The sequence below is a fragment of the Brachypodium distachyon genome, chromosome 1, assembly GCF_000005505.3.
Source record: "Brachypodium distachyon strain Bd21 chromosome 1, Brachypodium_distachyon_v3.0, whole genome shotgun sequence".
Taxonomy (NCBI): Eukaryota; Viridiplantae; Streptophyta; class Magnoliopsida; order Poales; family Poaceae; genus Brachypodium; species Brachypodium distachyon.
This window is the reverse complement of record NC_016131.3, coordinates 43,663,657-43,688,672: the sequence shown is the minus strand read 5'-3', so window position 1 is coordinate 43,688,672 and position 25,016 is coordinate 43,663,657. Positions and strand designations below refer to the sequence as shown.

The 25,016-nt window shown below is 43.7% G+C and overlaps 3 protein-coding genes across 6 annotated transcripts; all 3 read right to left on the bottom strand.

The window, feature by feature from the left end:
- Positions 1-713: 713 nt before the first annotated feature.
- On the bottom strand, positions 714-3,589 carry LOC100836535 (shikimate kinase 2, chloroplastic). Of its 2 annotated transcripts, none has more exons than XM_014900062.2 (9): positions 3,245-3,589; positions 2,542-2,588; positions 2,398-2,452; positions 2,109-2,269; positions 1,898-2,004; positions 1,652-1,781; positions 1,218-1,296; positions 1,044-1,108; positions 714-932 (listed from the first exon to the last, which is right to left on the bottom strand). In XM_014900062.2, exons 1-9 carry the CDS (start codon positions 3,462-3,464, stop codon positions 864-866), a joined length of 933 nt encoding a protein of 310 aa, XP_014755548.1. In that variant the 5' UTR covers positions 3,465-3,589; the 3' UTR covers positions 714-863. The 2 variants fall into 2 exon arrangements, with proteins under 2 accessions (XP_014755548.1, XP_003564057.1); XM_003564009.4 differs by having other exon boundaries at positions 1,898-1,980; positions 3,245-3,580.
- Positions 3,590-6,536: 2,947 nt separating this feature from the next.
- Positions 6,537-20,231, bottom strand: LOC100838141. 3 transcript variants are annotated; one of them, XM_010229530.3, is made up of 24 exons: positions 19,565-20,229; positions 19,341-19,465; positions 19,152-19,246; positions 18,859-19,068; positions 18,393-18,483; positions 17,778-17,829; positions 16,938-17,003; positions 16,071-16,225; positions 15,916-15,986; positions 15,516-15,707; positions 15,378-15,419; positions 14,301-14,408; positions 13,996-14,085; positions 13,787-13,862; positions 10,472-10,568; positions 10,323-10,392; positions 10,022-10,198; positions 8,808-8,930; positions 8,026-8,109; positions 7,713-7,897; positions 7,484-7,622; positions 7,299-7,361; positions 7,129-7,200; positions 6,537-7,052 (listed from the first exon to the last, which is right to left on the bottom strand). In XM_010229530.3, exons 1-24 carry the CDS (start codon positions 20,011-20,013, stop codon positions 6,939-6,941), a joined length of 2,946 nt encoding a protein of 981 aa, XP_010227832.1. In that variant the 5' UTR covers positions 20,014-20,229; the 3' UTR covers positions 6,537-6,938. The 3 variants fall into 3 exon arrangements, with proteins under 3 accessions (XP_010227832.1, XP_024313077.1, XP_010227833.1); XM_024457309.1 differs by having other exon boundaries at positions 15,916-16,225; positions 19,565-20,231; XM_010229531.3 differs by lacking the exon at positions 16,938-17,003 and having other exon boundaries at positions 19,565-20,230.
- Positions 20,232-21,305: 1,074 nt separating this feature from the next.
- LOC100836231 (pentatricopeptide repeat-containing protein OGR1, mitochondrial) lies at positions 21,306-23,967 on the bottom strand. The gene has a single exon (XM_010229529.3). The coding sequence runs from the start codon at positions 23,925-23,927 to the stop codon at positions 22,143-22,145; it is 1,785 nt and encodes a 594-aa protein (XP_010227831.2). The 5' UTR covers positions 23,928-23,967; the 3' UTR covers positions 21,306-22,142.
- Positions 23,968-25,016: the final 1,049 nt, after the last annotated feature.

Genomic DNA, 25,016 nt, shown 5'->3' with positions numbered 1-25,016 from the left:
ACAGTAAACAAGAAGACTTTTTATACGGTAAACAAGAATTATGTAACGAATGAGTAGAACACAATTTGATAGTGGGGATTTTCAGGAAACAAAAAGAAAGCCTTGCTAGTTTTATGCCTTCGGTCACATAACCTTCTGGAAGTTAAAATAATTAAATTGGTCCTATTTGAATCCCAGAATCCTTAAAACCAGATAATTCGTTTGCCTTGAGCGGTTTTGGTGCTGACATACTCCCTCCATTCAACAAAAGATGTTTTAAATTTATCAAAATTTATATGTATGTAGACATGATTTAGTGTATAGATGCATTCAAATTTAGTCCAAGTCGAGACATCCATTGGACGAAAAAAATAGCAATTTTTCGACATGTTTTGGATTTGTTGACTGTTTTTCGACCGGATGACATTGCGAGTTGACAAGCTTCTGCAACTTCATGTAGCTTTCTACTTGTTGTAGCGGTTAGCTCATAGTATAATCTTAGTTGTTTTGTAACATATGAACTATTTCAATACAAACCAGCACTTAGTAAGCTGGTGTCTAAAGAAAGTTGTCAAAACATATTAACACAAGATCTGGTTTTGAAGATCTTGTCACAAAAAACAAAAGCCAAAACAGAACATCAATCGAGTAAACAATCACAAAGAACCAATAGTGAAAACAGCTCATCAATAATGTAAACGATCACAAAGAACCAAACAATGAACACTGGTGCCAATCGAGTAACGACACATCCCCTTTTCAATATCAATATATAAAGAATAAATCAATATTGTCGAGTGTTACAAAAATAGAGTTACAGTGCACCAAAGAATTGAGGGACCAAAATTCTGCGGGGGTTGCATCCTCCGTCTCTCCTGATCAACTTACAAGTCATCAAATGGGCTGCTGGCTACAGAGTGCTCCATGACAAAATTCTGAATCTTCTGTAGGGCCTGAAACGCAACAGGAAGTAGCGTAAGGGGAAATTCCATTTCGGGGGCTCATGGGAGAATGTATATGAAATGTCGATTACACATGAACAGTTGGCTTCAGAAGTACAATACCTCAATTGCGATATCAGTTGGGGTTAGCTGAGAGACATCGTCATGACCCTGTTTGGCTGCAATGTCTGCACAGGTAAATACTGACTGTTATTATTTCCTGCTGGCACTAGAAATTTGCTCATGTAAGACCGGACACTTCTATATGATCACGAAGCTTGGGGCGCCCAACATTACCTTCAAGAGAAACCCTTACATCGGCATTCGCATAAGCATCCCCTCTTTGCTCTGCAAGCATGCTGAGTTTCGTGAAAGCCTGAGGCACAGACAAATCAATTAGCATACAACCAGTGAACGTGTAAACGAGTTAAGAAATTTACATGTATTTTTACTACTCCCACCGACCCATATTACTTGTCTCAAATTTGCCCAAATATGGATGTATCTATGTTTAAAAAGCATCTAGATTGTAATATTTCGACAATTAATATGGATTCGAGGGAGTACAATTATATGTTGTGTCTCACTTGGGTGTTTGCATAATTGAAGTATTAATCTTACAGTTGTAAAGTGGGTCAGAGAGACAAGATATGTTGTAAGCATGCTAAAAGGCACAAAAGGCCGAGAGCAGAAGTTCAAACAGCTTAGTTTCGAGGATATAAAGTAGTTACCGCGGTGTATGGATCACCGGATGGCTGATCTAGAAGGGGACGAGAAGCAGTCCCAACTTGCGCAATGCGCTTCGCAAGTGCATCCAAAGGCACATCCAACATGATAGATAGACCTTTCTTCATATATCTCCTGAAAATAAATAAAAGTGACACCGATAGAATTAGTATTCATGTAAAGAAGAACGAAAACAGGATAACACAACAGACTGAAACGAGATGGTGGCGACATCAGAGTAATTCCAGTACCAGTTAACTGGCCGAATGACAGCACCGCCTCCAGTAGCAACAACTAATCGCTGCATTGAGGACAAATCTCTCAAGACACTACTCTGTAAGACAAGAAGGTGGGAAGACTAAAATTGATCAGTTCATAAGTCTTTAAAAATTTTGATTACTATAAATATATAAAGTCTATAATAAAGATATAACTTTTGAATAGAATAAAGCAAACATTTACTTCGTTATCTCTGAAAAACGCTTCACTGTGAACCTTGAATATTTGAGCTACGGAAGGCATTCCAACTGCCTGTTCGACCAAACTATCACTGTCAAAGTATGAATAACCCAACACTTCGGCTAATATCTTGCCCACCGTGCTCTTTCCAGAGCCCATCATTCCTGCAGTATGAACCATCATTAACTCTCTCTTTTTTGCAAAAAAAAACCATTATTAGATTAAGAGCCAAAGAAGACAAATTTGGTCTTTACTCGTTGGTTACAGTAAACAGAAAGGTACTGGAACTAACCAACTAGGTAAATACACCGTCCATTCAGTTCGAACAGAACTTCTTCTGCTTTCCTCTGCAATTACAATACAAGTATGTCAAAAATGATGCCTGAAAACAACATTTGGTTTTATTTATATTAGGAATTCAGTATAACATATGCACCTTTAACAAGAGGGCTTCATCAACTGAGTTATGCAAGGTCTCCTGACCTGTATTACACAAACACAAGGTCATAAAGAAAAGTCAGTTTGACTAATCAATTCAAACATCCCGTCAAGTAAAGACAAAAGAATTTTTTTTTAAGATGCAGGATATAATCTCAACTCCAAGGTTTGGTATGTTTTGTAACAACTGTTGCAAAGAACTACTAACTACAGTAAACAGCTTAGCTAATTTCTAAATACAGTAAACTGTTGCGATTACTGGACGGAATTAGCACTGCGTAATCAATTGAACAACCTTTCTGGCACACAATCCAAATTCTATCAGTTCAAAACTTCAAATGCAAGAATATCGTTTACGTATTCCCGCAAATCATCAAACAAAAGAATAGCTCTTTTCTGCCCCTCATCAAGCGTAGACCAAGCAAAGTCATTACCTACTACTATGAAATATGCTCTGTTCGGTCCACGGGTAACCACGTTTACCCCAAATCACCAACAAAAGCGACCCATTCTCGCCCCCACCAAAATCAACAGATCGATCTAAACAAAACACCGGAGAGATCCGCTGAGGCCAAATCATAGGCGTCGCCGTGCTCCAAGACCGCAAAGTTTCTCCCCGAGCAGAATCATTAGCATCGAACCAGACTCTCATCGATTCGACCGAAAATCAATTTAGGACGGTAGAAAGATTTAGGACATACCCCTGGATGTCTTGAGGCAGTAGAGCGGCGCGACGGGCTTGGCCCCGCGAACCCGCACGGCAGCCGCTGCTGCGGCCAGTCCACCTACCCGCAGGCTCCCCAGCCGCGCCCGCCTCTCCCCGCGAAGAGCGCCGCTCCGGCAGCCACCGGGCCCGCCTCGGGCTCCGACCCCGACCGCCCGCGACGACGACTGCATCGCGAGGCCAGCGCCCGCCTCCATCGAGCAGGACGGGGTCGCGGGTTAGGTAGCCGTAGCACACGAGCGTGCGACTTTGGAAACAGGAGGAAAAGGGAGCTGGTGGCGGCGGTCTCTCCGTCAAGGATGCAGACCCGGCATTAAATAGACACCTCGCCGGTGGGGGCGCTGTCTGACCGTCTGAGGATGAAGTGAGTAGGTGACGGGTCGCTGCGTCCGTCGATCCGAGGAGCATGAAGTTACATTTATGCCCTTGCGATCGTAGTGTCTATCCTGTTTTTGAAGAATGAGGACAAAACACTGTTCTGGTGTGTTGATCAGAGTACTCGGTCAGAGAGCACAGCTATGTTTCCAGTATATTGCTTCTGTTGTTTTTTTTCCTCCCCAAGGCACGTTTATGTTGTGTTTACGCTTTTGTGGCTAGCAACGGGTAGGTCACGCCTTGTGCATCTTTTAATTTCACATGTTTGCGCCTCTGTGCATCTTTTAATTTCACATGTTTTAATACAAACATGTTACTCCGTATTAAAAATGTTGTTTCTAGTACGGAGTAGTAAAATATGCTTCTGCAGACGTCAGATCTCTAGTTTAGGCTTCGCAAGATCATCGACAGGGCATCCAAGAACTCCCTTTGAGGAGCATCTCCACTTCTTATTTTCTACATAAACTGGGTTTCACCTTGTGTGCTACGGCAAATTACAAATCGTACAATGTTTAAAATCCGGTTTGAGTTTTAAGATGGATCCCACCTACAATATTATCCACATGCATGTCATAGATAGCCACGGTGTGTGAATATTGTACCCCTCCGATCCTAAATTACTGTTGTTGTTTTAGTTCAAAAACTAAAACAACAACAATAATTTAGGACCGGAGGAGGTATTATAAGTATATATTTCCTTATGGACTAGACATAGTGCTAAGTCCCTTGTTTCTTCATGAGTTAGCAAAATTAGGTTTGCATGATTTGGGTTGGGGTTACCCACTCTCACAATATACAAGGGTGAGTCGTAAGGATTTCTTGTTTCCTCTCAAATTATTGCCACGTTGGAGATGCCCTTGCATTTTTTATGACGTGAAAAAGTGTCTACACGTAAAGTCTCGTATCCATATTGTTGTTGTTCTTGACAACAATTAGATTAAGGGGTGTCAAAACTCGATGGCACAAGAGCGTAAAAGTAGGACGTGTACGCCGGCCTTATAGCAAAGGTCGCCGTACACTTGAACAAGTTGACACGTCGATATTTTTTGAATAGGTTTGGCCGACCCTGCGGGTACGACCTAATCCTATGTTAGGAAATGCTTCGAGAAAATCGTTAGCCAAAGTGTTTCGGGTCGATCGAGGCTCCCCGAATCACTTAGCGAGAGGTCAAAAGGGGCCGCCTCGTACTTGGGCCGATCGAGGCTTCCCAAGTAGCGAGATCGAGATATCCTTAGGACTCTAACCCGATTCCCTCTCCTTCAGACTCGGGTCGAACGAGACTTTTCGAGATCCCGAAACTAGAGCTCCTCTCAAAGAGGCTCTCTAGCCCTCTCCCCTTGAGTTTGTTCAAGTGAGAGTGAATGATACATGCCTCCATGGGGGTATTTATATCTTAGGGGTCCATGACAAAAGACCATGGCTACCCTTGAGGGAGAGAGAAAAGTGGGGGCAAAATGATAAAAGTAGCTTTTTGATCCATAACTTTTGTGTGCACCAACTGGGAAAAATGGGGCTTGGTTCATGGTCCACCATGGACTAAGGGTCCCCTCCTTACCCCTTTCTTGCTCCCTACTCAAACTCAATTCTCCTTTTGACCATGGTATGAGAGGCTTGATTTGTTGACTTGTCTTTTTTTGACATGTAGGATTGACCACGCCACGTTCGCGCCTTGACTCGTGCTGAGAAATGTTGACTTAGTCGTTGCCACGTAGAATTTACGGTTCGGCTCATATAAGAGTTTTATTTTACTGCAACACATATAATTGTAATATGTATAACCGGGGATCCTTCCCATTTTCGGAAAAGAAATTTGTAATTTGTATGGCACCATGCATCATTCATGTTTGGGACCCAAGTTATAGTATCCCAATCAAAGAGTTCCCGAAGGGGATGAGCAGAAGAGGTCATAATCTATTAGGCACGGTTCAACTAGTGGAGACTTTTGGAAAAGATTAGCTAAAAAGTTCCTAGGAAGCATAAACAACAATGATTCTACTGCGCAGTAAATAAATGGTTAATTGGTTATGCATTATGCAATGGACCATGAATCGCGGCCCGTAATCTGTCGACAACTTATTTGCCGCGACAGAGAATTCCGCATAACAACAGCCGCGAAAAGTGCTATCGGGGATGCATATTGCTGGTTGTTTACTTGCCATGGAATTGGTGAGCATTTCTCCAGCATTTGTTGCAGGTTGCTGCTTTTTCGGCTACGAGGTTTAAAGTCCACACCCCTATTGTACCTAGCTAGTTCAGTGCCATGCACGTAATATTCAAGTTGACGGCACGGCACAAAAGCTCCATGGTGGCTTAGCAGTGAATGAAAGAGTCAGATTTGGTTAAATTTTTAGATATTCCCATCCTAAATTCTTGACTCAAATTTATCTAAATATGGATGTATCTATTCTTAAAAAAATCCAGATGCATGTAATATTTCGACAACAATTTAGGATCAGGGGGAATAGCTTCTTTTTCGTCTGAAATTTCAAAAAAGGTTGAGATTTCACGTTAGTAACAGTGAGGAGTATTTGGTTGCAGGTAGTGTTCTATTCCATTCCTATGGTGCTCGCTTATGGAATGGAAGCAGGTACATTATGGATGGTTGCAGCCTTACAGGCAGTGTAACAGTCATGAGCACTTTTTTTTTTTAAATATAGACATATAGCACAGAGCAGAATTTCCCGTTATAGACCGGAATCATCAAGAACCAGGCAGCAAGTGCCAGCTCTTGCCCGGCGTAGAACTGAACGAAAATGATACCCCAGGCGGTCAAACGAAAGCAAAGCAGCAACAGCAATAGAAGGCTAGCAGCCATTGAAATAAGAAAACATTGGCTGCCTTACTCCAACAGATCTGTGTGCAGATATTGTTACTCAATCAAGGAAAAGAAGAAGTTGAAACACAACAAAAAGGACATGGCATTTATGTTAAAATGGTACCCTGTCGTTTTCTGGGTGAGAATATCTTGAGCTATTTACAGTTCGATCAGGGTTACAACAGTCGAAAGGGGGGCGCTGTATAGAACAGGCCCATGAACATTTGGTGCTCGCTTATGCGGCAATATTGATGCTGGGACATTCATCTGCTTAAATATGTTCTAGGTGGGTCAAAAAAGTGTAGAAATGAGCAGACTGACTGCCCTATGCAAGTAGAAATGAGCAGATTGGCAGCTACAGGCAAAAAGGTTGTCATAGAAGCAACGAGGAATATGATGCTGCTGATTTCATTCCTATTGCTAGACAAGAGCACACTGATGCTACAGATGATACAATGTGGAAAAATCACTACGATGTATGTTAGCTGCCGAACCCAAATGGCGATTTGCTCCTGCTGCCGCCTTCACCATACTGTTCGTTCCATTTTCTTAACTCGTTCATGCTGGTAGCATCGAAAGCGACGGATGGGCTCACCTGCAGAAACGATCAAAGATGAAACATGATATCATCGAGTGCACATCACAGCGAACAAACAGTTGGTTTCCAATACCTTGGCTTTTGCTTGGACAAAGTCATCCAACTTTAATGGCCTTAAATAAGTTTCCATACTACCGACAGCCCCCTAAGAGAAGGTGGCAACCATGTGAGCAAACATGCATAAGAGGATTCACGATGAATAAACTTAGAATGGAAAAACTAATACTAAAAGCAAGAACAGACCACTTTCTTTTCTTCTTCTAGCAGTTCATGAACTGGCCTGTATGCTGCAGCTATACACAGGTTCTAGGGAAAAGGCACCAAATGAGTCCATACACAGTTGCACACAAGCATAAAAGTGGACATCAGATCATTCCATCGCGCAACAGAGAAGAATAGAATAGCTGTGGATAACTTGAGCATAATACCTTCAAGTCACTCCCAGAGTAACCTTCGGTTGCATTGGCTAGTTCGTCAAATCCAAATTCAGACTCTAGATTTTCTTTGGCAAGTAAAATCTTAAGAATTTTCATTCGATTCTGCGCATCCGGAAGATCGATATATATTCTATTGATCATATTGACAGAGAATCAAATCGTTAAGTTAGCCGAGCTAACAATATTTTTGCAGGCACAAGCAAATAAATGCAGATCTTACCTCCTAGGCAAACGACGTATTACTGCATCATCAAGATCGAATGGACGGTTTGTTGCACCAAGAATAAGAATCCTTTGCTTCTCTTTGGACCTTAGACCATCCCAAGCTGCCATAAATTCATTCCGCATCCTTCTCGTTGCTTCATGCTCAAATGTGCCACCTCTTGCACCAAGTAAACTGTCAACCTGCAGTTAGCAAATTGAAATTGCATAAGAATTAGGAGATGCTGCGTGACCTGTGGACATGCTAAGGATGTTGTCCTGGATATAAATGAACCAAATTCACTTTATTTTATTAAATAAAAAAAACTCACCTCATCCACAAATATGATGACAGGGGCTAGTCGGCTTGCAAAGGAGAAAAGGGCTTTGGTGAGCTTCTCAGCGTCTCCAAACCACTATTATAGAAAATAGATGAGCAAATGCACAGAGTTATGAAACATTTAGTACATTCCAGTTCCATGAAGAGAAATTTCACACAAGGATGAACTTCTATATGCTTTGTATTTTGTATTAGCACACACGACACAGAAAACAGTGAGGGGAAACTGTAGATAAAAACAGTGCTGAATTTGGTCTAGGAGCTAATAGAGATTTGAGTTATCACTATAGTACCAGCATATTAGATGGACAACTAGTGTATGCCATCTGATAAATCAGAAATTTTTGTACTATAGCTTTTGTTTGCAAAGAGAATGCCCTGTATTATCGTATATTCTTATGACTACATGCGATGAAGGCCTTCTTGTTACCCCAGATATGCCATTGGTGTGCAACTAATAATAAAATTTATATTGGGGGGAGCTAAGCTAACCATACAAGTTTTTTTCTGACTTAAAAACATGACTTTACGCAGGACTGTACTCCTCTCAAATTGAAAAAGGACCCTTCAGAAAATATAGAAGTGATTCATTCCATTGCATTCAATTGTTACATAGTCCCTCTGACCCATAATACTTGTCTCAAATTTGCTCAAATATGGATGTATCTATGTTTAAAAGTGTCTAGATACATGTAATATTTCGACAAGTAATTCCAGCCGGAGGGGGTAATATAACTTCTATAATCCGAAAGAGCACGTGCCAAATAGAAGTACCTTTGATGTGAGACTGGAACCGGTTATGCTGATAAAATTTGCTCCTGCTTCTGTTGCAAGTGCCTTTGCCAAAAGTGTTTTCCCTGTTCCAGGAGGCCCAAAAAGCAATATTCCTTTGCAAGGCTGAACAAAGGTCCATATAGACATGTCATCTCAAAATACAACTATGTCAAAAAACACTAAGCACACACAAAAAAAAACTTAACATAACATGGAGTAGATCTAAGAAAGCAAAACTAAGATTTCATTTTGCTTCAGACTTCAGAGATCTTATTCTCTTTTAATGTCGTAACTCTTAAGAATTCCAGCACTGTTTCTTCATGTACTTCGCAACTTGATTGAAGAAGTTGAGTCGTGTTGGATGGCATGAAATGGCATCACACTACCATCTCTGGTTCTTTGAAAGAGTTCATCTCAAAATATCACAGTTGTATCTTTACATGCAAGTACGCAATAACCAACAACTACAGCAATTTATCCCAAACTCGAAGCATGAGGAGTTCATACAAAAGTGTTAATTTACTGGTCTATATAGTAGTGTTGCAGAGGTCAGGAATGGAATTCATGTAGGGAAATTGAAATCCCTCCAAAGATGAGGCTTGTTTAAGTATTACAACCCGATCAACGGTTTCATCTACGACTATAAAATTGTAACGCTACTGCTGGCTAATAGAAAATTTCTAACCTGCTAGAGGACCCACTACGTACACTTGTCACTTCTATTTTGTCATCTACTATTGTAGATATCCTCAGAACGACCTCTCCACTACAAACACCAAGCAAGCACTAACTATAGGTGAACATCTTGTAATATTGAGTATTGACTGAGGTACAAAACAAAGTTGCAGAGGCATAGCACCAGGGACCTATGAAGATAAACTAAGGTTCTTTCAGCATTAGAATATTATTTACATGTTGTGTAGCGGTAGACCTGGGCATGGGCGGCCCTGCCGGAGCCTGACATCCCAGGCCGGGTTCAGGCTCCACTTTTCCACCCAAAGCCCAGCGCAAAAAAGCCCAACAAGGGCTTTATGGAGCCCTGCCCGGGGTATGCCCAGGTCAAGTGTAGCTACGGAAGTATGGATTGGCCACATATCAAAGTAGTTTATAAGACCATATGGTAACAACCAGAAAAAAAAACAAGGGATCAACTTCAGTATTCAAATGTCCACAATGCTACAGGTAGATATGGAAATGCAAACGGAAAATCATACCCTTAACAAGTTCCCATGCGAGAAAAGCTCTGGTCGCCTCATCGGAAGAGTAACAAGTTCATCCAGTGTCTTCTTGACATCCTCAAGAGCACCAATATCATCAAATTTAACTCCAATCTCATGGGGAGGTACAACAGCTGAAATGAAATTGCGCTCAAAATCATCTTTGGCCAAAATCTGCATCAAGGTACCTTTTGAGGTTGGATATAACCACATCACAATGAACTTGCTACAGAAGAACAAACAAGGCTAACTGTTGATAGAAAAATTAACTCTATAAAATAACCAAAACTTATATTACCTTCATGTTTTCCGAGAGCTTTTCACTCAAAGCCTCCTGCTCCTTTAGCCTCCTGATTGCTATGTCCAGACTTCAATGAAGGAAAGATATCAAACAATCAGTACCCAGCCAACAGATACTGCTAAATACCCAGACCACTGAGGAAATACCTCTCACGGGGCATGATTAGCCTGTCCCCCTTTATGGAAGGATGAATAGCTGATGACAAGTAGTGACTTCTAGCCCATCCAACGACCTTCTCTGCTCCTGCATTTACAGTACAAAATTACAAATGCATGCAGTATGCAACTGTCCGATTCCAAATTTGTATTCTTCCAAGTTCTGTCATGACATGATCAAAAGTTGAGCACCGTCAACACAGGTTTTTCAAGCACCAGAAAACAAGAGAAAGAAATACAAGCATATCTCTGGGATACATCTTTGACCGAAACAGAAAGCAGAAGCTTGTCAATGTTTGTGGCATCAGCCTCCTCACCAGGAAGGCAAGGATCACTAACTTCTCCAATGGTGAAGCCATGACCTATTATCTGTTCTCTTCTTGTATCCAGTACCTGTTCACGCAGCTACCGCCGGAGAGGCCGCCATCAGACTGGAGCAGCCCATCATCATGCCCACGCCGTGCTGGAGTTGCCCACCGCAGAGTCGCTTGAGGCCATCTCTCATGACTCATTCAAGCTCCAAGCAGCGGATGCATGTGCATGCTTCAACCATGTGCTTGTGTTTCCGCTGCAGCACCTCAGGGTGTGCATTCGGTTTTTCGGTTCGGTTTGGTTAATACGGTTTTTCGGTTAATACGGTTCGTATACTTCGGTTAATACGGTTACGTATAAAAATACGGTTCGGTTTCGGTTATAACCAAATTAACCAAAGTTGACGCGAATTTTTGAGCAACACATTATATGCATGTTTCAACAAAAAACACTTGATAGAGGCACTTTTCTGATCCTACTGCTGTTTATGCCCAAGAGCACTCAGAATCGGCCCAAAACTGCTTATTCCAAGTCCACACGTGCTCAAGATCGGCCCATATTGCCCTAGAACCGGCCCAATAGGCCAGAAAAAATAAAACAAAAGAGGCTGCGGCTAGGAATCGAACTCCGGACCTCTGGATCACTCAGTCAGTGCAGACCACTGGGCTACGACGCCACATCTGTTAGATACTGCACCTTCAGGTTTATATTGTTTCGGTTTTGTTCGGGTTAACCAAAAACCGTTCAGTTTAAACCGAAAAAACCAAAATCCAAACGGTTTCACATTTTGAAAACCGTAACCGAAACCGAAAACCGTGAAAACCGAAATTTCGGTTCGGTTTCGGTTATTTTTGTCCGGTTTTCGGTTTTCGGTTCAGTTTTGCACAGGGTGAGCGGCACCCAAGGAGAAGGATGGGAAGCAGCCTTTGTGAGCATGCCCAGCGACAGCGAACACAGCACGCCCAATGAGAAGGAGATCGGCAGTGACTAGGCTTGAAGCTCCGCCATGAAGGGGAAAGCTCATGCAGCAACGCCACGCAAGCGCCGGCTATGGCGACGAGCCAGACGCAACGTACTTGAAGGCATCCAGGAGCTCGACGTGCACGTCATCCGTCAGCACGCTCCTCGTCAAGCCCACCGAGCCGCCACCTCTACATCAAAGATGACATCACCACCGGGCACCCTGCCGGGCAGGAGCCTGCCCATCATCATCAAGGCTGACATCGCCAACGTAGACCAAGATGCTCCTCATCACGCTCGCACGAGACGCCACATCATCAACATAGTTGAAGTGAACGCACCATGGGTAACATGCTAACATGCTGATGTGCTGCCATCATCGCATATATGATGCACACACATTTAGTACACCAGCCATGGCATCAACCAGAACATGGCGCTCCAAAACAATCAAGGTAGAGATTAATCTACTTTTCTTGTGTAGCCTGCAGCACACAACGACAGGCATGATCATGAAGCTCTATCGGGGATGGAGACTGCCTTGCCGTTCATCGACATCCTGGAGCTCGAGACATGCTCGACCACATCAACTTCTCACTCCCTGAGCACGCCGACTACGTCGACAAGTCAGCTTGGAATCAATCGGCTCCTCATCCAACAGGGGCATCGACTACATCAACAGGTCGCCACCCATCTACACCAGCCATCCACTCCAAGTTGAAGTACACGACTTCGACACGATCAACCCTCGATGAGCTCACATGCACCTCTGATGCTGCGAGGTCTATATCTCCAACCTCGCTATACTGTCGTCATCAGGCAATGCCACCATGCAGCGACTCTCACGTCTACTCAGACACATCCTTGACATCGCCCAAGCACCGACAAGGCGAAGCTACCCCAATGACATGTCTTTTCGCAATGAAGCAGAACACACCACATTGCCATGCACCGAAGGCAATGCATCAAGTCAGACACTGACAAGGCAGACACCACCAGGCCTCGCACCAACGAGGCGAAGGTCGCCCATTTGTCTGAGCTGATGAGGCCAGACACATCTTCATCATCGGACATCGACAAGCCAGAGGAATATGGCTAAGCATCGCCAGAGCGACGAGCGTACGGCTCCAGCCTTTCCACCTTATCTCATCCACCATCTTCTACATGACGCATGAAGACGGGACTTGAAGACGACGACCATCGCAGCAGCTTAATCGGAGGTGGTCCGAGGACTCAACCCATGGATGTAGTTAATTGGGAGCCTTCTGCCCCATGAACCAGAACACACAGTCGCCCAAGTCATGTTGGTCGCGCTAGCAGGACACGGAGTGCTTATGCAAAGGGATCTAATTTTGTTTCTTTGAGACGTGGTGAAGAAAATACATGCTTCCCTATTTATTTGTGTGCTTAGGTACACTGGCACACCTGCAAAGGGATCTAATTTTGTTTCTTTGAGACGTGGTGAAGAAAATACATGCTTCCCTATTTATTTGTGTGCTTAGGTACACTGGAACACCTGCATTTCTTTATTTCCCTTGGCACGCAAGAGAAACTTTTTTATCTCTAAAAGTGGAAGGTGGAGGAAGAGATTGTCCAGAGCAAACTACAGAAACTATTAAAAGTTGGAAAAAGATTGCACATTAGGATTGGTGCGAGTTGCAATAGTTAGCAAGGAAACTATTAATTTGGCATATAAGGCCAATCATAAGTAGTGTAAAATTCAAATTGTGTGGGCCTCATGCCTACAGACTGAGCATTGATTGCATTCTCTAGTCGTTGTTCAGCTGGGGTCAGTGTGCACAGTGCAATCAAGGTGCCTTAAGGAGCAAGAATGTGAGTTTGAAATACGGATGGATCCATAAAAAGAGAATGCCTGCCAGTATGCCCCCACGCAACAGAACGAATAATTGGAACGCCAATAAACTTTAATCCAAACTTTGATGTGTCCATCAGCACATAAGAAACATTGCAATCAAGATTTGAGATAGAAGTATAGTATATGCATGGTATTATGGATCCAGCTAGTAGGCTTACTTTGTTTTGTCAAAACAATGCCCTCTAACTTGACATGCAAAAGATCTTCACATGACAGCCCATGCTCTTCAAACACCTGCATTTACCAGTTATGACTTACAGGCCAGCACTTGAGGAATCAGGAATGACATTCAATTATTATCATATGGACGTCAGGTAATGAAAAAAATGGAAAATGACTACGAGTGCTCAAGCAGCATTTTAAATACCTTGTGCAATTCTACAAGGTTATGCCTTGAAATGATTATTTTTCTGTCCTCCTCAATCTGGTTATTAAAAACTCTCAGTTGCTCGTCGTCCTGGACATAAAAGAAGTAATATAAGTATCAACCGGTTGTAAAGACAGCATTATCCAAGCTACAGGGGGCTTGCAGTCAGTAAGTTTTTGTGCCCGGAGGTGATTGATGAAACAACAGATGCCATCACATCAACAGGGAATGAGAAGAGTGCAGCGCACACCAAAATGAATGTATTGCAACTTTTGGGAACAAAAAACCAAATGATCTCAACTTACTTTTGGAACAGGAATAAAAAATCTATTTCCAAAGAGCTTTGATATGTCACTAGATCTTGAACGCTTCCGCCCTTTTAGTCCCCCTACCAGCCGCTTCAAGGATGATGTCTAAAGATACAAATTTCAAATTAATAGGCAGTTCAGCCACTGTTCTGGCAACCGTACCATAAATGAAAATATCTAATACACTGTTAGAAATAAATGTGGCTCATCGGAATAATTGAAGTTTAGAACAAGGCACAGAAGACCCTTTTTTTTCCACGTACTTTGTTTTGTGACAATCCTAAAGTAGTTTATTTGCTACTAGTTCAGGCCATTGAGAAGCATTGTTGGTTTTGGAGGTTACATTTACATTGTGGTGGTTTCACAAAAACACTTCTATTATACTGGTTTTTGACATATTAACTTGCTGCTAAACTGAATTAACAGTTGTAACTTCTAACATCGATATTTTTACTAGACTTGGTAATTATTCTCTGCAACTAACTACAGCGTGGTGCAGCACAGCAACAGCAACCTCCCGTCAGGCAGTCTTTGCAAGACCTGTCCGGAATCTGGAGTTAGGCATCTGGTAATGCCAGCCAACATGTATCAGCTACGACAAACGTGTCTGGAACAGGCTGAGCCAGGCCTTGCTTGCTGGCAGGCTTGTAAGGTTGGAATTACAGATCTTGGTCGGCAGAGACTAAGCATTTATGAGATTGCTTTTGCATTTTCATACAAAACATAAGTCCTCCAAGAACAAATATACCAACCCTTACTTCATGCGAACAATGTGACAACTAGCGCATTGAAAAGCTCATATAAGAGTAATGTATACTTGTCGTATGTGCTAAAAGATTCTTTTACTCCCAGTCACCATCATTGCTAACATGTAACAAATGGGAATGATGGTATAGAGGAGCAACGGAAAAAATAATCGGAGACTTTTGTGGATCTCCTTCGGACGTCATGGAAACCCGGTAACCTGTTCTGCCATAACTAAATGGAGATTGATGATGTTTTCTCGATCAGCTGTAACAGAGCAGTATCACAAAACAAAAATATATCATATTTAACAGATTAGCAGGAAATTACCAGTGGAGACAGGCGAGCGAGATTGTGAAATACCATCGCCTTCTGTATGTATCCATAATAAAAATAGGAGTCAACCAAATATCTATGATATGAATGCCCACAAAGCAGAGTGGGACTAAAGGAGTTTCTATCCCTTACCGGATCTTTATCCTTGGGTGCTGCCTCGAGTATGTTCTGTCCACATATCAACACTAAAGGCCCATTAAGCTGGTCAAAAATTTCCTCTAACTTTTCAATAAACTCTCTGTGGTTTGATCTTGGAACAGCCCTAGACAGCCACTGTGAACTGTCTGGAAAGTAAACAATGGCTGGCTGTAGAGATGGCAGTGCCTATTTGTATAAGCAAAGGAAACCAAAGACGTAAAGTTTATTGAGCAGATCATATGGAACAGAAACACTGGAAATGCCACACTTAAATATCTTCACCAGAGGTACAACATAAACTGGGTGATCAAAGCTATGCACATGTATTTTTGCACAGCCAGGAGAAATCAGGATAGCAAATGTTTCAAACAGAAGACATTGTTTGACATATTACCTCACAAAATGCTTCGATCGCGATATGCCAATCTTCTGCCTCCATATCATGGTCATGCTCAATATCCTGAGCTAAATGTGCAAGGAAAAACAATGTTAAATTTGCAGAGTAGACAAGCTGAAAGTAGCTATAGACGCTTGGGAGTAGAACCATACTGTCAACCCAGTAAACTGATGGTTTAGCATCTTGCTCTTTGTTAGCTTCATTTTGTTTACCATCAGCCAGCTTCTTCTCAAGAGGGTCAAATACAATAGCCACTTGATCGCCATTGATCTCATATACCTCCCCACGCTGGCCATTTGATAAAGTTCTGCAATTTTAACAGTTCAAAGAATGTTGAGTATTAAATAATTCACAAGAATAGTGCATTTTAAGAATATGAAAGAAAAGCTCGCAATATCAATAATATAAACATGAAATCAAATCATGCATCAGAAACAACGTCAATATGGACTACTGAGATGGAAAGAAACAATATGTCTAGTGTCTACAAGTAAAAATCAGATTAAACACATACAGATAAAAATTTACATACTTAAGCCTAGCAAGACTTTCAACAAACATACAAGTGTGTCATAATATTCTCACAAACGATTATGGCGTGTATTTTAATGAGACATTTCAGAACTTAACTCTACTACTCCCTCCAGTTCACAAATAAGCTGCATTTTGGACATACCCATGGTTCATGGACATATGTTAATTTTAAATATTTAGATTGAAAACTTGGAAATCATATGTATAGATTTGTCTCCAAAATTAATTCCTCAAATATTATAGTTTTCTTGGGTTTTATATGCACATGCAACAATTAAACTAGTGGTTAAAGTTGCATCTTGAAGACCAGACAATGTCCAATAGATCACTTATATGTTAACTAGACGGTAACTTATGTATGTTTTGATTGTCACAAGGCATTAAAAAGCTCAAAATGCCATGACAGTGACATGGAATAGGTTATGCAGTCAAAAATCAAAACTTTATAATGATAAACCTATCCGAGACAAGATTTCTCTACCCACCTGCCGCTAATAAAGGTATAGGCATTTGCTGCTCCCTCTTGAGTAGGTATTTTACCCAAAATGATCCTGTGATATGAGATACATGATGTGCATCATAATTAGTGCCAGGAAGCTCAATTAGTATGACAGTCCATAGCTGTATGTTAGATGAGAGGGGACAAACATGTTCAACATGCACTTCTGAGTCTTGACACCTCTCACAGTCACAAGAATTACAGAGCAGGCATTCATAGATTACTAACAACATAGACATAAACAAACACATGCAACGCACAAGAGCACAAATGAATAAACGTGCAATCATGCATCCACCTGGACCAGCAAATATCCACACGCACAGTCCTACATATCAACATGAAAACCCACACGTCTTTCTGCATGTGCTTGCTCCACGAGTTTATCCACATGCATAGGCACACATTTCACACAGTTGCAGGATGCAGGCTGCAGCCCATGCATGATAATACCAGTCTTTTGTGTTACTATTCAGATCTCATAAGTGATCAATTTTAATGCCTATAAGGAAATGCCATAAATAAACTCCCCTTTGTGATTAGACAATCAACAGCATGGACAGAATAACAGTGTCTAAACCTCAATGGAGAAACTCATCACATCATATAACACATAACAGTCATGTCACCTCTCTGTGCATGGACGCATCAATATGAGCATGAAGCCATGACCAGCTAAAGGGCACATCTATAGGTTTATTGCTTAGCAAATGAAGTTACACGCCAAAACATGAGCCCCAATAAACTGAAAGAACTTTAATGCAAACTTGTAAAGGAAGGAATATCATGATAAAAGTGGCTAAACTAGAAAAACCGAGGAGAGTACCTGTGGTCTGCTTCAACAAGTACTGACGCTCCAACATACTTGACCCTATCACCTGAAAACAATAATGAGGAAAGTAGGTGCAAGTATTCATATAGTGTTCGTTACATATAACATATTAAAATGGTCTGGCCTGAATTTCATATCACCAGTAGGTGCAATGGTTTGAAAATTAAGACAATAGTATTATCTATCACATAGAATAGCTGGACTGAACTGCCGATCCAATACAAAGAGCTAAACTTTGTGAGCTTGGAGAAAGGTTGGTTGATAGTGTAGTTTCTCATTTGATTAAGTGTTTTGTGGCATAGTGATGCCTGGGTAAATGTGCCTAGTCGACGATCTGAGCTAGCACCTTTTATCTAATATGCAGAAACACACAGAAAACAAAAGGTTGCAATTCCAATGAAGGGTTTGAACGCTATTGCTGCAGACATGTGGTTAACAAGCAAATAGACCTGAAATAGTTCCACGGGGCAATGGGTAGGATTCACAAGGGAAAAAGTAGCTATTCACGAAAATATGACCAAGTATCAATGTCCCAATTAACAGTGTTATTTAATCTACAGCCAACATTTGGAAAAACAGTCAAGAAAATAAAAAAGTTAGGTAACATACCCTTTTGGAGAGGCCTTTTATCTTCTTCAGGTGACTCAGCATTGCCAGAGGATTCTGCTGCTGAAGAATTTTCTTGTGCGCCAACAACTCTCTAAGACAAGTGGTCGAGGGATAAGTTGCAAGCCAGAAAGAAAACCAAGAAAGACAGGAAAAAATGGCACCAGCATAATTTAGCATTTTTAGTAGAAAGTAAAATGATGGCACAAAGACCATCACATGAGGCTGGCGCTATTAGGCACAAATACTACAGACGGCTACCACGATCATATAAATATTAGCTTTTTTGCAGTATTCTGCAGGAACATTTTGCCTTTGTCTGGAGATCTTCTGCCCAATTTTTAAATGAGTGGACAACTACAATGTAAAGATAAAGCACATAATATTCAAATAAAGAAAAGAGCAAGATGGCAAGCATTATCGAACATCATCTTTAAAACATGATTTGGCAGCTTAACAAAACAAACACCTTGGCAAATTCCTCCAGAGTCTGTGGAACTAGCTTCTTGAGGTCTTCTTCAATTGATTTAATAGCTTCCTCGGTATCACTTGACCCAGACTTGGCTTCATTGCTGCTTGTTGAATCTTCTTCATCTTCCACTTCTGATTCTGAGCCTTCATCTTCTGATTCCGCCTGATCATCCTCTTCCTCGTTCTCTGAACAATCTTCACCAAAATCCTACATGAGAGCCATTAGGTTTGTATGCAACACGGCAAAAGTGGAGTCGTATACCTTTAAAATAGGGATTGGGATTATCTTACATATGGAGCTAGAACACTGCTGTCCAAAACCAAGAATGGCACACGTAACTCGTGGGCAAGCGCTCTTACAAACCTCTCCCGGTAAAGCTCAGTTCCTGCATTGTAGCAGCACGAGAAACAGAATTTCAGCATGCATAAAAGCAGAAAGACACACATTTAGGAAACATTGTCATTGTTCTTGCACGGCACCTGGCAAGCTCTGAAGCAATATCCTCCCACCAGATGACTGCAGCCGAGAGCCATAATCCAAAGCAACATCCTTGTGCCGCAGGTGTGATGCTACACACTCAGTCAGCAGCTGCTTCGCATTCTTACTTGCAACCCAAAAGAGAGACATTGCAATGCGGCTGAGTTAGTCACGTTGGGGAGGAAAAAAACACACAAAAGATGGTTGTGCGCTTCATCATGCTTACTCGACGTAGTAGGGGAAGTTGCCCCAGGAGAGACTGCTCTTCTCCCATGGCACGGCGCGGCGCAGAAACTCGTTGCGGAAGCGCTCCCGTTTGGTGAGGAACGGTGTCTCCTGCCTCTTGCAGCCGGTGAGGAACCGCTCGCCGTTCAGCCACTCCTGTTGGTCCTTCTCCCCGAGCCGCGCGTGCTCCTGCTGGCTGCTGCTGCTACCGCTACCACCACCGCTCCCAGCCGTCGTCTCCGCGCTTCCAACACCCTCCTTCGAGCTATAAAACCGGCTAAACCGCTGCCTTCCGCTGAACGGCTGGTGCGGCGCACCCAGCCTCCGTAACCCATCGGGCGCGCCAAACCTCCCGGCGCCGCCGCCGACGGTCGCCGGGGTGGAGAGGGAGAAGGGCTCCCACGACATCGGAGGGCGCAGGAGGCAGCGCAGCCGCATCGCTCGATGCATCGCGGGTCGCGTCTGGCGAAGCGAGGAGGGATCCGCGAGCGGGTTAGCTCCCCGGTTCACGCATGCGGAGAGAGGATTGTAAATTCTAGGATGTCCTGTGAGTGGTGAAGCAATGGCGGAGAGGGGGATGGCGTTGGCGGCGGCGGCGGTGCACGGCGGCTGTACGGCACGCCGTTTTGGGTGATTGCTCGCAGCGGCTTTGGGTTCGTGAATTCTCCCCCGGAAGCTGGGCCGCAGTTGTGGGATTTGGTTGGGCCTACGAATGTAAAATTTCCATAGCATCTTTTTTTTTTTTGAAAGAAGAATTTTTGTGTTGGTTTTTTTGGAAGAACCTACATTGGATTGCAAAAAAGAAACGGGGGAAGGGCAGAGGGAAAGTTACAAAACCACCAAAAAACCAAGCGTCCTCGCATCATCTGGAAGAGGACACGCGGCATGCCACAAGCGCGACCTTTAAGTCGACGAAGTCTAGACTTGTCAGCGGCACCTGAGCTAAGGTGTCAAGTGCGATCCCACCAATAAGTGACTTGTAGGTCAAATTCTAAATTTTAATTCAAATTTTGAGTCAAAAAATTGAACTAACAAATCTTTTATGATCTAGAAACGAGACTTCAGCAGGATCCCGCTTACATCCCTTAGCCTGAGCGCGCGGTAGCTCCACGGCAGCATCGCACGAAGCAGCAAGGATATCTCATTGCACTGCTGGCCTCCTTTTGGGCTCACCAAGAGCTGGAGGAGGACCGGATTTTACTAGCGGCATTGATCCAAGAGAAGCTTCTACACCATTGGATATTCGTGAGCATCGCAGAGGCAAAATCAAAACTAGAGACTGGGCGTTGAGGATCTACATAAGAGGCGTGGCTCACAGGCAAAATCTGCAACACTGGAGTCATGCACAAGAGTAGGGCGCCGGTGGACAAGAATCGTCATGAAAAACAACCGCCAACAGTCAAGCCAAAGGCTCTAGCAGCCGGATGAAGAGAACACACAAGATGGAGTAGTTGGTATCATTAGCAGCCGTAAACTTGAATCTTCAGACATATTCGAAGAAAATATATCAAACTACAATGGTCATTCGATTTTGCATAGTGAAATTTCACATGTGCTGTCAGTTACAAAAAAAACTGTCATGTAAACAGAGTCGGCACGTGTGCAAAAGCATGCTCTGTTCTTCAAATAATGCAACCACCTTAGTACAGATCAAAATGGGGAAAGGGGCAAAAGGTAGTGTTTGTAACAACCTCGAGCTAGTTTGACTCCATTTAACTCTAGTCTTATGATTGCAAGTATTCTAGAGAAAAGAGTATGAAGGAGCATCTTATTTTGCAGACCCAGAAGTCCTTAAAAAAGAATCTTCAAAGGTTAGACAATTTGATCTCAGATGAATTAAATGACTGTTAATAAAAAAGAAACCATCAGTATAATCTATCATGTTACTGTAAGAGGGTTGGAGAAACTACAGAGTGCTGTACATAATTTTTTAGCTGCATGAATATGATAACTTCTCTTAGGTCCCAGCACGGAAAAATAGCATGATCCATATCCCGCACACACCTCGTCGTTCTTGCTAATAGCATACTAGCATAAGTGCATGATGCTAGTGGCGAATTATCAGCTTATACCTTATGGGGGCAATATTCGATAGCCTCTCAGTGAGCATACACCTTGATGGTTTGTGAACATTCTTGGCCCTGTAACTTTATTTCTTCGCTGTTTGGCACAGTATTCTGTTCCTGGTGTGTGTGTGTGTCTTTTGTACCTAAACTCCTTGAGTCTGGTGTCTCTCTTGTATATATCCTTGTACAAATTTTGCCTCTTTCCACTTATTCCTCTGTCAGAGCCTCTGCTAAAGATTCTTATCAAAAAACACAAATCAGAAGAAAGTTCAAGCTCGTGGAGTTGGGTTTACTTGCAAGATTCTTCTCAAATGAAGGTTGGGTCACAGGAATCCGTGCAGGTAAGCTGGGTTTGTACGAACATATATGTTGACAAGCTTGAGATGTGCTAAGTGCTAACCCTGAGAATTCAGTGGCTCATTATCAACATCCACCCGCATATTAGACTAGAAAAGTCTACCGATCTTTTTTTACCTACACTTAATCCTGTAAATGATCCAGTATGGCAGCATTTTACCAGTAATCCTTGCAAGAGCACTGCCCATCTTCAAACTGATGGAATCTTGCTCTATCCCGAATGATAATCACCCTGCCGTAGGCTTTAGATATGAGCTTTGCCACTACATGACAGTCCCCACATGTTCGGAGATTTTTTATCACCCGCAGGGTCTCACCAGGTGGTGTGGCAATCAACCCAAATGCAATGGCCAGCTTTTCGCTATGGTAGCTTAATGCATACTGCTTCTCCTCCTCCCCGATGTCATGAAGCACATTGCTTGTTTCTGGCTCATATCCCAGCTCGCCTATTCTTGACACAATTTCCTCTAGTGCTCTGTAAATCTCCTGCCACCTTGGGTGCTCTTTGTCACCATTAATAAACTTATGCATCACACCACTTATCTCTGTATAGCTGAAACCAGGCACTTTCCGCACATCATTGCTTCGCATGGTATCACGGACTCGACGAACATCTGCCCACCGTGCCTTGGATGCATATACATTAGAGAGGAGGACGTAGTCACCATCAACATTTGAACCAAGTTCGTCAAGCTTTGTGGCAGCTAACTCCGCAAGCTCAACATCACCATGCGTCTTGGCCGCACCCAGCAATGTCTGCCAGAGGACAATATCCGCTGGAAATGGCATAGACACAATGGTGTCATATGCCTCAGCAAGGCGGCCTGCACGGCCAAGAAGATCCACGACAGCACCATAGTGCTTCACATTAGGAAGAACCCTCATGCTATGAAAAACCCTGAGACCGTCGTCCACAAGCCCAGCATGGTTGCACCCACACAGCACAGCAATATAAGTCACTTCGTCTGGCTCAATAAATGTTGGCATTTCATCAAACAACCTTAGTGCATCGCCCCCATGTCCATGCATGGAAACTGCCTGTATAGCAGTATTGTATGACACAAGTGTCCGGTCTTCTCGTTTGATGGAGTGGAACACTTCTAGCGCCAAGTCCAACGAACCGCACTTGGAGTACATATCAATAAGTGCATTGCAAACACGGACATTTCCGTTGACGCCTATTTTACGAGCAAACTCGTGCACATACAACCCATCCTGTAACGAGCCAATCTGTGCACAGGCAGAAAGCGCCGCAACGATGGTCACCTCATTGGGTTCCTCCCTTGGTGGCAACTCGCGGAAGCTCCCTACCAGTCTGTGGAACAGAGCCAACGCAAGGGTCGGCTCAGTCCCCTGAGCCAGACCGGCAAGCAACGCATTCCATGAGGCCACGTCGCGCACGACCATTTCATCGAACACCTTCCGCGCGGATGCGAGGTCGCCACACTTGGCATACGAGTCGACCAGAGTGGTGATCAGCCGGACGTCGGGCGTGCAGCCGAGGCGGAGGAGGAGAGCGTGGAGCTGGAGGGTGGCGGTGCCATCGGAGCACCGGGCGGATGCCTTCAGTGCGAAGGACAGGGAGAGCGCGTCGAGGCGAGGAGGCGGCGGGGATGGCGAGGGAAGGAGGCGCCCGGCGAGGAGGAGAAGCGAGCGCGCGGGGTGGGGAGATGCGGCGAGGCCTCGGAGGGCGGCGTTGAAGTCATTGGTGGCAGGAGAAGGGAGGGAGCGGAGGAAGAGGAGTGCGTGGGGCAACGCAGCGGGGTGGTCCGAGAGCGCGAGGCGGTCGAGGAAGCGGGCGCGGAGGGAGGGGTCAAGGTGGAGGACGGCTGAGCTGAGAAGGCGCGCGTGGAACTGCTTGTAGTGTGAGAGCGTGGTCAGGCGCGGGAGGAGGAGCTCCAGGTGCTGCGCCGCCGTCGCCGTCGCCGGCGGGGGTGGCATTGCTGCTGGACCAATTGGGCAAACAGAGGCAATGGATGGAGCCAATGATTCGCTTCCCGTTTCTTCACTGTTGGGCTTGAGTTGTGGAAGCATCAAATGGGCCGCCAGCCCTCCTGAGATGCAGTCTGGACAACTAGGTTCCTCATAAGCCCACATAACAGCCAAGTTTTTTTTTTGACAGCCATAACAGCCAAGCTGTGCCTTCTCCTCAAGGAGCCGTAAGGCAGAGCGTCCTGGAGTTCGGTGAACGGTGATCGCTATACCAGTAGCCCAGTACTATGATCCGTGATTACAGAGAGGTTTACTTTAACCAACCGAATGGTCCACGGATGTTACGGGCGGGCAGGCGTCCCATCGGCCATCGCTGACGATGGAGTGTATATATTTAGGGACTTCTTGAAAGATAATCAAGGACTCCCGTCCCGCGTCGTCGTTTACACTTATACACTCCATCTAATCATCAACCCATGATCGATACTACCAAATACGTTGACGTATCCCCTTCTTTCTTTCGTTAAAAAAACGCAACTCTCTCCATCGTTACAGACTTCAGCAAACAGTGGTATCAACAAATTTGAGATACGCAAAGCAAGGCACTAAACAACGCGAGATCGAAGTCTACCGCAAACAGAAAAGAGAAAGCGAGGGAAGAAGTGGACTAGTGACCGACTAGTCTACAACTCCCCATGTGTGTGTTACAATCTGACGCCGACTCTCTCTGAAGCCTGAAGCCTGAACTAGCTAGCACTCAGCAGCACCATCAAGAACCTCAAATAAACAAGCAAGCTATTAATTTTATCGTATGGATCGATCCTTTTTGTTTCGATGTCAAAAAAGATTGGCGAGCCTCCAGCAGTAATAAGTGTGTTTTTCAGCTGACCGTACGTAAAAGCTGGCTTTGCGTTGGTCCAGCGATGTCGATGGATTCGAAGTAAAACAGGGCAAAGTTGCGATTGGTATCTAGCTTTAGACAAAGAGGCAAAAGAAGTGTCGTAATGTTGAACAAAGCCTTGTGCTATGACTCTACCAGCACCTGCCACTGTTTTTTCGGGGGACTCATCTGAATTTGGATGCGAGATGTTGGAACGT

What these genes read in the sequence shown, in the direction of transcription:
- LOC100838141 (XM_024457309.1), bottom strand. Translation starts at nt 20,013, where the DNA reads ATGCATCGAGCGATGCGGCTGCGCTGCCTCCTGCGCCCTCCGATGTCG. An exon ending in CTAATCATGCCCCGTGAGAG is followed by an intron (nt 10,393 to 10,471) that starts GTATTTCCTCAG and finishes CCTTCATTGAAG; the next exon opens with TCTGGACATAGCAATCAGGA. An exon ending in ACTCTGGGAGTGACTTGAAG is followed by an intron (nt 7,362 to 7,483) that starts GTATTATGCTCA and finishes CCTTTTCCCTAG; the next exon opens with AACCTGTGTATAGCTGCAGC.
- LOC100836231 (XM_010229529.3), bottom strand. Translation starts at nt 23,927, where the DNA reads ATGCCACCCCCGCCGGCGACGGCGACGGCGGCGCAGCACCTGGAGCTC.
- LOC100836535 (XM_014900062.2), bottom strand. Translation starts at nt 3,464, where the DNA reads ATGGAGGCGGGCGCTGGCCTCGCGATGCAGTCGTCGTCGCGGGCGGTC. An exon ending in CTGCCTCAAGACATCCAGGG is followed by an intron (nt 2,589 to 3,244) that starts GTATGTCCTAAA and finishes TGTGTAATACAG; the next exon opens with GTCAGGAGACCTTGCATAAC. An exon ending in ACGGTGTATTTACCTAGTTG is followed by an intron (nt 2,270 to 2,397) that starts GTTAGTTCCAGT and finishes TTCATACTGCAG; the next exon opens with GAATGATGGGCTCTGGAAAG.